The following is a 13829-nucleotide window of genomic DNA, read 5'->3' on the forward strand; positions in this document are numbered from 1 at the left end:
TCTCAGGGGCTCTCCCAAGGGCGGCGATGACCCCAAGGTCCCTCTCAGATGCGGCAGCGCACCTAGGTGCCTTCCCAGGGGCTATTCAAAAGTCAGCGGCGCCCCCAGGGGCCCTACCAGGCAGGGGCAGCGGTAGCCCTCCAAGAGGCGTTGGCGAATCCAGGGGGCCTTCTAGGGGTGATGGCGCCACCACGGGCCCTTCCAGTGGCGGTAGCGCCCTTAGCGGTACTCCCAGAGGCAACGGCGAACCCAATGGGCCCTCCCAGGGGCGGTGGCGAACACAGGGGCCCTGCCAGGGACGGTGGCGCCCCCAGAGCCCCTCACAAAGACGGAGGTGCCCTCATGGGATCCTCCCAGGGGTAGCAGCGCCCTCAGGGGCCCTCCCAAGTGTGGAGGCACCCCCAGTGTCAATGGCAGGGGCTGTCGCGCCTCAAGAGGCCCTCCCATGGGCGACCGTGCCCCCAGGAGCTATCCTTAAAGGTGACAGCGACCACAGAAGCCCTGCCAAGGGCGTCGTCGCTCCCAGGGTCTTTCCCAGGGGCGGCGGCGCCCTCAGGGGCCTTTCCATAGGTGGGGGCGACCCCAACGGCCCTGTCAGGGGAAGCGGAGGCTTTCCCAGATTCAGCAGGGGCCCTGTCAGGGGCTAAAGAGTCTCCAGGGGACCTACCAGGGACAGAGGAGGCCCTCACTGGGGCAGCAGCGCCACACGGGCTTTTCCAGGGGAGGTGGCTCCTCCAGCGGCTCTCAGAAGGTTCGACGCCCCCAGGGTACCTCCTAGATGCGACAGCGATCCCAGAGGACCTCCCTGAGGCGTTGGCGCTCTCGGAGACCCTCCTCAGGGGTGACGGCGACCCAAGGGGCCCTGCCTGGGCTCCCCCTTGGGCCCTCTTAGGGTAGGCGTGACCCACAGAGACCTTCCCAGGAGCGTTGGCGCCCCCAGGAACCTTCTCAGGGGCAGTGGCTCCCATAGGGGCCCTCCCTGGGGCAAAGGCGACCCCAGGGGCCCTGCCAGGGGAGGTGGTGCTTCTAGGGGCTCTCCCAGGAACTGTGGTGCCCCCTGCGGCCTTACAAGGGGCGATGGCCATGCCAGGGGCCCTGTAGAGACCCGCCCATGGGAAGCGGTTCCCCCAGAACCCCCCCAAGAGTGGAGGCGCCGCCAGGGGCCCTCCCAGATGCGGCGGCGCCTCTATTGGCCATCACAGGGACGGCGGCGCTAATTTGTAGCCCTCCCAAGGGCGATGGTGCCCCTAAGGGACCTCCCAGGGACCACGGCGCCTCCAGGGGTCTTCCCCGAGGTGGCCGCGCCCCGAGGAGCCATCCTTAAGGGTAACGGCGACCCCAAAGGCTATGTCAGGGGCGGTGGAGCCCCAAGGGGCTCTTCCAGAGGCTGTGGCATCCCCAGGGGCCCTTCCAAGGGTGTCGGGGACCCTCCAAGAGGCAGTGACGACACCAGGGACCTTCCTAGGTGCGTCAGCGCCCCCAAGGGCCCTCCCAGTCGTGATGGTGCCTCTAGGAGCACTCTCAAGGGCGACGGCACACCCAGGGGACTCCCAGGGGCAGTGAAGCCATCATAATGATAACAATAATAATAATAATAATAATAATAATAATAATAGTAATAATAATAATAATAATGATAATAATAATGATAATAATAATATAATAATAATAATAATAATATATATATATATATATATATATATATATATATATATATATATATATATATATATATATATATATATATATATATATATATATATATATATATATATATATATATATATATATATATATATATATATATATTCAATACATTTACAGGGCTGTACAGTACATAAATCAGGAGTTGTTTATAATTTTGACAATAGATGGGATGGTGTTATTCTTATATCTATCAGTGCGGGCTCTTATGGGCAGAATTTTGTTGTAGTGACGGACTGCGCCAGGAGGGCGGAGGACTGCCGGTGCCAGTTGGTGACGATGGCGAGGATGGTGCAGTAGTCCACTGCCAAACCTTACTAGTGCGTGGTGGTGGAGGTCACTGAGGTATGGCATTTCCAGGGTGGAGAGAGCGTTGTTGTAGCCGGAGTAGTCTGCAAAATTCTGCAGGTCCTCTTCTGTACCTTCTCTAACTGACATTGTTGGGTAGAGTTGAGAGAAGACGACTAGGCTGGTGACATTTAGTTCACCAATCACAGTTAAGTAAAGGATTGCTGGACGTATGCAATATGCACGACAGCACAACCAAGCAAGCTATAGGGATCTGCGAGGGGACGCTTCTAAAAAGTCCGTGGGTCACCATCCCGTGGGAGGGCCCTGAGAGCACCGTCAACCATGGGGGGCCTCAGGGACTGCCTCCGCCTCTGAGAGGATCCTAGGGACGCGAGAGACCCTGGAAGAATCCCTGGGGGTGCCACGGCCCTTGTCAGGGCTTCTAGGGGCCCTGCCACCTTTGGAAGGACCCCTGGGGGCGCAGCTGATCCTGGGAGGGTTCAGGGGAGCGCTGCTGCCCCTGGGAGAGTGCCTGGGGGTGCCGCCGCACTTAAGAGCATCCCAGGTGTCACCAATGCCTCTAGCAGGGTCACTGGGGGCTCCCTGGGGGCTCCATCGATCCTGAGAGTGCCCCTGGGGCGGTGCCGCTTGTGGGAGTGCCCCTGGGATGGCCTACGTCCCTGAGAGGGCCCTTGGGGCTGCGACTGCCCTTGGGAGGGTCTTTTGGGCCGCCGCCGCCCTTGGGAGGGCCCATAGGAACAATGCCACCTATAGAGAGGGCCCCTGGGGGTGCTGTCGCCCTTGGTAGGGCCCCTTGGTATGTTGTCGCCCCTGGACGGCCCCTGAGAGCGCCGCCACCCCTAAGATGGGCCCCCGGGGGCGCTGTTGCCCCTCTAGAGGCTACTGGTAGCGCTCCTCCTGTAGGGCCCCTGGGGGCAGTTGTTCCTGCGCTATTTAGAACAATGGGAGATATGACGAAAAATAAATACACCGCCCTTCGCATTTCCAGTCCAATCCCATCATGAACATTGTAAAGGAGAATCAATATCGAACAGGAAAACATAAGTTGGGGTGTTGTGCTGACTGACTGCTCTCTTCTCCTATTGGCTGTTATTTGGTGTATTTACATTTTAGTCCACCAATCACAGTTAAGTAAGAGATTGCTGGACGTATGCAATATGCACGACAGCACAACCAAGCAAGGTCGCCACGGCCCCTGGGAGGGCTCCTGGGAGCACCGCAAACCATGGGAGGGCCTCAGGGAGTGCGTTCGCCCCTGAGAGGACCCTGGGACGCCAGAGACCCTGAAAGATGCCCTGGGGGTGCTACAGCCCCTGTCAGGGCGCCTATTGGCTCTGCCACCTTTGGGAGGTCCCCTGGGGACGCCGGTGATCCTGAGAGGGCACAGGGGAGTGCTGTCGCCCCTGGGAGAGTGCCTGGGGGAGCCGCCGCCCTTGAGAGGGTCCCTGGGGTCACAAATGCTTCTAGCAGGGTCACTGGGGGCTCCCTGGGGGCATCATCGATCATGAGAGTGCCCCTGTGGCGGTGCCGCTTCTGGGAGTGCCCCTGGGATGGCCTACGTCCCTGACAGGGCCCTTGGGGTTGCGACTGCCCTTGGGAGGGCCTCTAGGAACAATGCCACCCATGGAGAGGGCTCCTGGGGGTGCTGTCGCCCTTGGGAGGGCCTCTAGGAACAATGCCACCCATAGAGAAGGCCCCTGTGGGTGCTGTCGCCCTTGGTAAGGCCCCTTGGTATGTCGTCGCCCCTGGAAGGCCCCTGAGAGCGCCGCCACCCCTAAGTTGGGCCCCTGGGGGCGCTGTTGCCCCTGGAGAGGCTACTGGTAGCGTTGCCCCTGTAGGGCCCCTGGGGGCAGTTGTTACTGCAATATTTAGAACAATGGGAGATATGACGTAAAATAAATACACCGCCCATCGCATTTCCAGTCCAATCCCATCATGAACAATGTAAAGGAGAATAAATATCCAACAGGAAAACATAAGTTGGGGTGTTGTGCTGACTGACTGCTCTGTTCTCCTATTGGCTGTTATTTGGTGTATTTACATTTTAGTCCACCAATCACAGTTAAGTAAGGGATTGCTGGACGTATGCAATATGCACGACAGCACAACCAAGCAAGGTCGCCACGGCCCCTGGGAGGGCTCCTGGGAGCACCGCAAACCATGGGAGGGCCTCAGGGAGTGCGTCCGCCCCCGAGAGGACCCTGGGACGCCAGAGGCCCTGAAAGATGCCCTGGGGGTGCGACAGCCCCCGTCAGGGCGCCTATTGGCTCTGCCACCTTTGGGAGGTCTCCTGGGGACGCCGCTGATCCTAGGAGGGCTCAGGGGAGCGCTGCCGCCCCTGGGAGAGTGCCTGATGGAGCCGCCGCCCTTGAGAGGGTCCCTGGGGACACCAATGCCTCTAGCAGGGCCACTGGGGGCTCCCTGGGGCGCCATCGATCCTGAGAGTGCCCCTGTGGCAGTGCCGCTTCTGGGAGTGCCCCTGGGATGGCCTACGTCCTTGACAGGGCCATTGGGGTTGTGACTGCCCTTGTGAGGGACTTTTAGGCCGCCGCCGCCAGTGGGAGGGACCCTAGGAACAATGCCACCCATAGAGAAGGCCCCTGGGGGTGCTGTCGCCCTTGGTAACGCCCCTTTGTATGTCGTCGCCCCTGGAAGGCCCCTGAGAGCGCCGCCACCCCTAAGTAGGCCCCTGGGGGCGCTGTTGCCCCTGGAGAGGCTACTGGTAGCGTTGCCCCTGTACGGCTCCTGGGGCCAGTTGTTACTGCAATATATAGAACAATGGGAGATATGACGTAAAATAAATACACCGCCCATCGCATTTCCAGTCCAATCCCATCATGAACAATGTAAAGGAGAATAAATATCCAACAGGAAAACATAAGTTGGGGTGTTGTGCTGACTGACTGTTCTGTTCTCCTATTGGCTGTTATTTGGTGTATTTACATTTTAGTCCACCAATCACAGTTAAGTAAGGGATTGCTGGACGTAGGCAATATGTACGACAGCACAACCAAGCAAGGTCGCCACGGCCCCTTGGAGGGCCCCTGGGAGGGCCCCTGGGAGGGCCTCCGTCCCTAAGAGGGCCATTGGGACGCCAGAGACCCTGGAAGAAGCCCTGGGGGTTCCACGGCCTTTGTCAGGGCTTCTAGGGGCCCTGCCACCTTTGGGAGGACCCCTGGGGCGCCGCTGATCCTGGGAGGGCTCATAGGAGCGCTGCCGCTCCTGGGAGAGTGCCTGGGGGTGCCGCCGCCCTTGAGATGGTCCCTGGGGTCACCAATGCCTCTAGCAGGGCCACTGGGTGCTCCCTGGTGGCTCCATCGATCCTGAGAGTGCCCCTGGGGCGGTGCCGCTTGTGGGATGGCCTACATCGCTGACAGGGCCCTTGGGGTCGCAACTGCCCTTGGGAGCGTCTTTTGGGCCTTCGCCGCCCTTGTTAAGGCCCCTGGGGGTGCTGTCGTCCTTGGTAGGGCCCCTAGTTTTGTCGTCGCCCCTGGGAGGCCACTGAGAGCGCTGCCACCCCTATGTTGGGCCCCTGGGGGCGCTGTTGCCCCTGGAAGGGCCACTGGTAGCGCTGCCCCTGTAGGGCCCATGGGCAGTGGCGGCGGTGCCACGAAGGACCATGCCAGGAGCGATGGTGCCATCAGGTGCCCTCCCAGGGGCGGTGGCGCCCGCAGTGTCCCTACGAGGTGCTGCGGTGCCCCAAGGGGCCTCCCTGGGGAAGTGGCGCCATCTCAGGTTTGGCGGCGCTCCCATGGGCGCCCCCAGGGGCCCTCCCAGGAGCGACAGCATTCCCAACGAGTCCTGCCAGGGACATGTGGTGCCCCCCAAGGACCCTATCTGGGGCGGTGGGGCCATCAAGAGCTCTCCCAGGGTCCCTGAAAGGGCCCAGCATTCTCACATCACCATTGCGTTCTCACATCACCACTGCGTTTCACATCACCACAACATTCTCACATCACCACTGCGTTTTCACATCACCACTGCGTTCTCACATCACCACAACATTCTCACATCACCACCGCTTTCTCGCATCACCACTGCGTTCTCGCATCACCATTGCTTTCTCACATCACCACCGCTTTCTCAGATCACCACTGCGTTTTCACATCACCACTGCGTTGTCACATCACCACAACATTCTCGCATCACCACCGCTTTCTCACATCACCATTTTTTCTCACATCAGCAAATAATAAGAAAATTAAAGACAGGAATCATTATAAAAATGACTTCAGAGTTGCAGTTCAAGTGACGGGACTTAGTGGGCGTTTACTGGATGTGTTGGACCAGGAGAGACAGCCAACAACATCAACAGGTGGAGGGCAGAGGTGTGTGTGTGTGTGTGTGTGTGTGTGTTAAAGAGGAGAGGAGAGAGAGAGAGAGAGAGAGAGGAGACTGTGGAGGCAGTGGAGGAAGGTAATGAAAAGGTGGGAGGAGGAAAGTAATGAAAGCAGGAACAGGGAAAGTATGATGAAAGTAGGAGTGTGGGGAGGAAGGGAAGATATGACAACGAGGGTAGGGGTGGGGCAGAGGGAGTGATGAAAAGGTGAAACCGGGAAAGTGATGAAGACAGGAGGGAAGTGTGATGAAAGTGGCAGGAAGAGGAGAGGAGGAAAAGGGGGAAGGCTTTGATGACGCCCAGGAAATATGCTGTGGCGTTTTGATAAAAAGAAGAAAGGAAAAAAGAGCGTGTATGGAATTTACTGGCGCTAGTCCGTTACGTCAGTAAACACAGAAGAAGAGAGAGAGAGAGAGAGAGAGGTAGGTAGGAGAGGGAGAGAGAGAGAGAGAGAGAGAGAGGAAAAACGGCTCTAAGCAGGGTGCAAAGAAACATTGCTGGCAACGCCTCGTTCCCTGACAAATCTAAATCAAGTGTCACATTCGTCAATATCCAGCGTGTGTCCGACCCCCTGAGTGACGAGGAAAGGAGGAGAAAGGGAGGGAAAGAAAGATGAAGGAGGGAACAAGAGGTGGAAGGAGTGAAGGAGGATTGTGGTGGGTGTGGGAAAAGCCGGGAGGGGAAAGTTGGAGAAGGAGGAAAAAATGTACGGAGGAAGAGGGGAGAGAAAGATGGAAGAGGAGGAGGAGGAGGTGGAGGAGGAGGAGGAGGAGGAGGAGAAGGAGGAGGAGGAGGAGGATGGGTATTGATATTGAAACAGTTTATTTATCCAGAAAAACACAGATACAGAGTGGATAATAATAACAATATTAACATGGCTGAGTCATTTGAGAACCTGTGAGCTCTCTTGAAGGCACCTGATATATAATATACATTTATCTCAAGGAAGTATTATGTAACATTTAGTATCATCTGGAATAGTACACATAACATGATGGTAATAAGAACATATCAGAATGTTACCACGGTTATCACTTCATTATTTATTATTTTATTTATTTTACATCTATATTATAAGTATATACATATATTTATTGTAATGGTAATTTCTATCTATCAACATGACAATATATGATACATCGGTTTTGGTGGTACAGTATAAACAGAAATATGAAGTTGGTAATACAAAAAATATTAATACTCAGACGATATTTATTTTTTAAGAAATGATTTAAAGGAAGGGTGGAGAGAGAGAGAGAGAGAGAGAGAGAGAGAGAGAGAGAGAGAGAGAGAGAGAGAGAGAGAGAGAGAGAGAGAGAGAGAGAGAGAGAGAGAGAGAGAGAGAGAGAGGAGGAAAGATACAGGATGTTGCTAAAGTCATTCTTCCTTCTTCTTCCGAATCCTCTTTCTGTTCTTCCTTATCCCCATCCTTTTTCTCCTCGCCTTCCTTCTATTCTCCCTCTTCTTCCTCGTCGTCTTCTCACACCTGACATTAAAAGCGTTATATCCTGGTCTCGAGGGAGTTGGTCTCAGCCTCCTGTAGGTCGGTCCTGAGGAAGAGGAGAAGAAGGTGAGTAAATAAAGGGGGAAGTTGAAGAGAAGGAGGAGAAAGGAGATGGAGGAAGAAGAGGAAGAAAAGGGGGAGGGTGAAGAAAAGGAGGAGGGAGAGCAGAAGGAGGAGGAGGAGAAAGGAGAAAAGGAGGAGGAGGAGGAGAAAGGAGACCAGAAGGAGGAGGAGGAGGAGGAGGAGAAAGGAGACCAGAAGGAGGAGGAGGAGAAAGGAGAACAGGAGGAGGAGGAGGAGGAGGAGGAGGAGGAGAAAGGGAGAGAAGGAGGAGGAGAGGAAAGAGAAGAGGTGGAAGAGGAGGAGAAAGGAGAGAGGAGGAGGAGAGGAGGAGGGGGAGAAGGTGAAAGGAAAGAAGGAGGAAGAGGAAAAGAGGGAGGAGGAGGAGGAGATAAAAGAGGAGGAGGAGGAAGAGGAGGAGGAGGAAGAAGAAAAGGAGGAAGAAGAGGAGGAAAAATTACTTGCATAAAGTAATGTTTTGTTTATATATATGACCCCAGTGATGTTGTTTATTATTATTATTATTATTATTATTATTATTATTATTATTATTATTATTATTATTATTATTATTATTATTATTATTATTATTATTATTATTATTATTATTATTATTATTATTATTATAGGTGAATAAATAACAAGAATGAAACTTTTTGTTATGACTGAAATATTTATAAACAGGCTATAGTTTCCTTGACACTACACAATTTTAGTATTTAGGAAAGAAATCAGTTTGCTTGAGAATATCGTCGCATTAAAGGTTCGTACTCTGATGTGACGCCAAGTTGTGGGAGTGAGAACGATAGCGAGAAAGTTACGAGGTGGGCATATATAAAGTTATGAGACGGGACCTACGGAAGAATAACTCCTCTTGGTAAATATATCTTGACAAATCGAGCAAACATAAAGTTAAACTGGTTCCCTTTTTTTGCTATATTGGTAACAGTTATTGGCTGATGAACTAACCCTAAAGATTCTGAAAAGATATCATATTAGAGTTCCTTTCATTTTATACTTCTATTTGATATAACTTTATGACTACTTATACAATAATTATTAGTTGTATAGAGAAAATTAATCAGTAATTATAGGTGAGGCAACGACTTACAATAATTATGAAACAATACGTTGGACTCTTATAAAATAATTCATACAATATTTATTAACTGCTTAAAAGTCATTATAATCTTTTAACGCCACCTAATTACTTATATTCTTGAGACTGATAATTAATTTATATGTTTACAGAGGGCAGTGTGTTGTGTTTGCATCTCCTGAGTGTAATTCAACTAATTAGATACTCTGTAAACTCGTACACGGAAGAACCTTATTTAAAATAGTTTTCTAGTTATTATTATTATTGTTGTGACGGCAAGAACCAAACAACAACAACAACAACAAACCACGGTGAAAATAATGTACCTGTAAATTTAGTTCCTTAGAGTAAATGTCTATACTAGTTACCTGATTATTATCTTTTAACTTTATAGAAATGAGGACCCCAAAAAAAAGTGAATGAACTTAACGCAAATTTATATAGTTTTCTCAGTAGCTTCAATTATAAATGAGATAATGAAGGAGAATTATGTTGCTGCTGTCATTAAAGTCTATTAACCAAGAACCTGAACTGAAAAAAACAAAGCTGTAAATTCGCTGTAATGTGTTGTGTAGCCTGAGTGGTAGTGAAGGTGTGGGTGGTAGTGAGGGAGGTGGTTGGTGGTGAGGGTGAGGGTGTGGTGGTGGTGAGGATGGAATGGTGGTGGTAGTAGTGGTGAGGGAGGGTTAGTGGTGGTAGTGGTGGTGAGGGTAGTGGTGAGGGAGGTGGTAGTAGTGATGGTGGTGAGGATGGCATGGTGGTGGTAGTAGTGGTGGTGGTGAGGTGATGGTGGTGGTGGTGAGGGTAGTGATGGTGTTAAGGAACCTATACTATGATCATACAGAACTCTCTATTTATCCTAGCACCATAATACAACATACATTACCTTACCTAATATCATACAACCTAAAACAATAAATACACCATACACTGAAGTAGCATAACATACTCTCAGTAATACATAACATAGACCCACCATACATCACCACACACACACATACATACACACTATACTGTTCATCAGAGTAATACAATTGCACACCAGCCACAAACAATATACATCACATTAATATATAAGTCAGTTACAATATACATCACATTAAATACGTTTCATACTAGGCTTTATACAGTTGAATCTATTAAATATCGTAGAAATACATTGTGATAAAAAAGTTACATACATTTATACATCGTAATAATATATAACCCAAAATCACAAATACATTAATTCTCAGGACTCCATAAGACAGTGATAAATAATAGTGATGGCGGTAAAACAACCAGATCATGACACCATCACCAGATCAGTCGGGTCATTTGTTCTCCTCTGTGATGGTGTTCAGGTAAAGGCTCCAGCCAGGGTTAGTAACAGCACGCTTGGTTTGGGTGACTTTCTGCCGTTCGTGGTGTAGCCCTCGCTTACTCGTCTGAGAGCCGTTGGTTCGAATTCTAAAGGGAATAGTATTATCATTTGTACAGTAAAAGCATTGTAAATTAATTGTATTACCGTAGTCACTTAAGACCTTCAGGTTAAGTGTACTATTTACTTAAGTCTTGGACAGGATACAAGCATTACACACGCAGATACACCACACTCGCTAGTACTGTATAGCCTCCTGCCGAGATAACAAACTATTCAGGAAGATGAAGACCCACCTGAAGGGTTCCCATGAGAGAGGTGGAGGAGGTGGGCGTGGCGGGAGAGGTGCCCTGCCACACACTGGTCTCTGGGGGCGGGGAATTAGCTCGCCGCTCCTGGGTTGTATCTCTCGCTAATGACTTCTCGGGGAGGGGTCCAGTTTTTATTGTACTGCTTGAGGCCACAACTGTCTTGCCCGTCCACAGTTTTCATACGTTTTCCTTATTTGTTCATGATACTAAAACTTCCAAATGTTTATCTAAAGACACACAATGACCCTCTTCAGTGTTTTTACGATTGTGTATATCTGTAGAGAAGTAGAATCTGATTGTTTCTTTGTTTTGGGTCAGTATTTTTCCAACTGAGGCGACTCTTGGCATGAGAGACAAGAGATAGATGATGATGAGACGTGAAGAGTGAGGGAGAATCTCAGATAAAGGCGGCTGGTAAAACTGTGGAGTGAGACAACAACATTACCACGTGCTAACAGTTTACTTGGGTCAGTAACAGCTGTTTGTGGTGCTTACATGAATACTGGATGAGCAGGCAGGGGTCGCCACGCCCTCCTGGTCTCATTATACACAGAGCCTGGAGAGACTACCTGGTGTGTGTGTGTGTGTGTGTGTATTCGTGAGAATATACCAAACGGACGGATATGCCTGGATGCTTGTGTTTAACGCTGTTCGTTAACCAACACACGTTAACCAACACTCGTTAACAACCACACGTTAACCAACACTCGTTAACCAGCACTCGTTAACCAACACTCGTTAACCAACACACATTAACCAACACTCGTTAACCAACACTCGTTAACCAACACTCGTTAACCAACACTCGTTAACCAACACTCGTTAACCCATACATCAAACATTGCTTTAATATAACTCTCTATTACATACGACACCAACTACAATTTCCCATGATGGTGATTTAGTTTTGAAATACTAAAACATAAATTAATCATTTATTCACATATACACAGCGGCAATAATGTTGTGTCCAGTTTAGTTGTCCATATGTTGGTGACTATAACAGGACATTACCTATTAAATGTGTTTTTAATATATAAATGAGTGGAAAATGTAACCCATAATTAGTCAGGGTTTTTTTTCTAAATAATCCTCTATTGTTGTTTAATTATTATGAATTATCTGATTATCCATACATTAAAAAAAATATATTGGGAACTGATAATTTTTAATATTTTGGTTCAGGGAAATTTATTAAAAAAAATCAGTTTTGAATATATTTTTTTATATGATTGTTTTACCATTATTATATTCTGTTGTTGGTGATTATTAAACTGTATATTGAAAATTATCATTGTTGTTTATGATAGATTGTGGTAAATATAACGTGTGATAGATGGACCTTATAACCCTAAGAAATTCTACCCTTGATTGTGGTGATTGTAGTGATGGTGATTGTTGTTATTGGTGGAGGGTGTTTGTGGTGATGGTTGTTGTGGTGGTGGAAGTAGTGGTGGTAGTTGTGGTATTGGTGATGGTGATGGTAGTGGATGGATGTTGATGGTGTAATTGGATTGTTGTAGTTGTGTCGAATTGTGGTGGTGGTGGTGGTGGGGGCTGACCGGGTCGCTCTCCAGCTCAATTATCAGAGGTCGATGTTGTCTGTTTACATTACCAGGTGGAGATTCACTACGTCCTCCAGATTATTGTTGGCTTCCCCGAGGCTTCACCTGACTCCTGACAGGCCTTTCCCCTCTCTCTCTCTCTCTCTCTCTCTCACTTCTTCTCTCGCCCTCTCTCCCGCTCCTTCTCTCTCTCCCCCTTCCTGTGCCTCTCCACTCTCTTTCTATCCCTCCCTCCTTTTCTTTCCTCTCTCACCCTCCCTCTCTCCCTTCTCCTCTCCTTCTCCCTCCCCTCTCCCCTTCTTCTCTTGCCCCCCTTTATGGTCTGTCGGACAGCCACTGATTAACGTACACACACACACACACACACACATGAGGTAAGTTTTGACAGTGCTAATAAATGTTCAGGTAGATATATTGTATGTTGCAACCTCCTCCACCAACCTAACTAAAACACATGTTGCAACCTCCTCCCAACCAACCTAACTAGACACATGTTGCAAGCTCCTCCCCCAACCTAACTAGACACATGTTGCAACCTCCTCCACCAACCTAACTAAACACATGTTGCAACCTCCTCCACCAACCTAACTAAAACACATGTTGCAACCTCCTCCCCAACCTAACTAAAACACATGTTGCAACCTCCTCCACCAACCTAACTAGACACATGTTGCAAGCTCCTCCCCCAACCTAACTAGACACATGTTGCAACCTCCTCCACCAACCTAACTAGACACATGTTGCAAGCTCCTCCCCAACCTAACTAGACACATGTTGCAACCTCCTCCACCAACCTAACTAGACACATGTTGCAACCTCCTCCACCAACCTAACTAGACACATGTTGCAACCTCCTCCACCAACCTAACTAGACACATGTTGCAAGCCTCCCAACCTAACTAGACACATGTTGCAAGCTCCTCCATCAACCTAACTAAAACACATGTTGCAACCTCCTCCACCAACCTAACTAAAAACATGTTGCAACCTCCTCCAACCTAACTAGACACATGTTGCAACCTCCTCCACCAACCTAACTAGACACATGTTGCAACCTCCACCAACCTAACTAGACACATGTTGCAACCTCCTCCACCAACCTAATCTAGACACATGTTGCAACCTCCTCCCCCAACCTAACTAGACACATGTTGCAAGCTCCTCCATCAACCTAACTAAACACATGTTGCAACCTCCACCAACCTAACTAAAACACATGTTGCAACCTCCCCCAACCTAATTAGACACATGTTGCAACCTCCACCAACCTAACTAGACACATGTTGCAAGCCCTCCATCAACCTAACTAAAACACATGTTGCAACCTCCTCCACCAACCCAACTAGACATGTTGCAACCTCCTCCACCAACCTAACTAGACACATGTTGCAACCTCCTCCACCAACCTAACTAGACACATGTTGCAACCTCCTCCCCAACCTAACTAGACACATGTTGCAAGCTCCTCCATCAACCTAACTAAAACACATGTTGCAACCTCCACCAACCTAACTAAAACACATGTTGCAACCTCCTCCACCAACCTAACTAAACACATGTTGCAACCTCCTCCAC

The 13829-nt window shown here is 49.5% G+C and overlaps 2 protein-coding genes across 2 annotated transcripts; one reads left to right on the forward strand and one right to left on the reverse strand.

Moving 5' to 3' along the window:
• Positions 1-407: 407 nt before the first annotated feature.
• On the reverse strand, positions 408-1085 carry LOC121870934 (skin secretory protein xP2-like). Its single transcript, XM_042372907.1, has one exon. The coding sequence runs from the start codon at positions 1083-1085 to the stop codon at positions 408-410; it is 678 nt and encodes a 225-aa protein (XP_042228841.1).
• A 1146-nt stretch (positions 1086-2231) lies between these two features.
• LOC121870935 (tetra-peptide repeat homeobox protein 1-like) lies at positions 2232-3583 on the forward strand. The gene is made up of 3 exons (XM_042372908.1): positions 2232-2330; positions 2583-2915; positions 3185-3583. The coding sequence occupies exons 1-3, from the start codon at positions 2232-2234 to the stop codon at positions 3581-3583; spliced, it is 831 nt and encodes a 276-aa protein (XP_042228842.1).
• Positions 3584-13829: the final 10246 nt, after the last annotated feature.

Source organism: Homarus americanus, unplaced genomic scaffold (assembly GCF_018991925.1).
Source record: "Homarus americanus isolate GMGI-L3 unplaced genomic scaffold, GMGI_Hamer_2.0 scaffold52512, whole genome shotgun sequence".
Lineage (NCBI taxonomy): Eukaryota > Metazoa > Arthropoda > Malacostraca > Decapoda > Nephropidae > Homarus > Homarus americanus.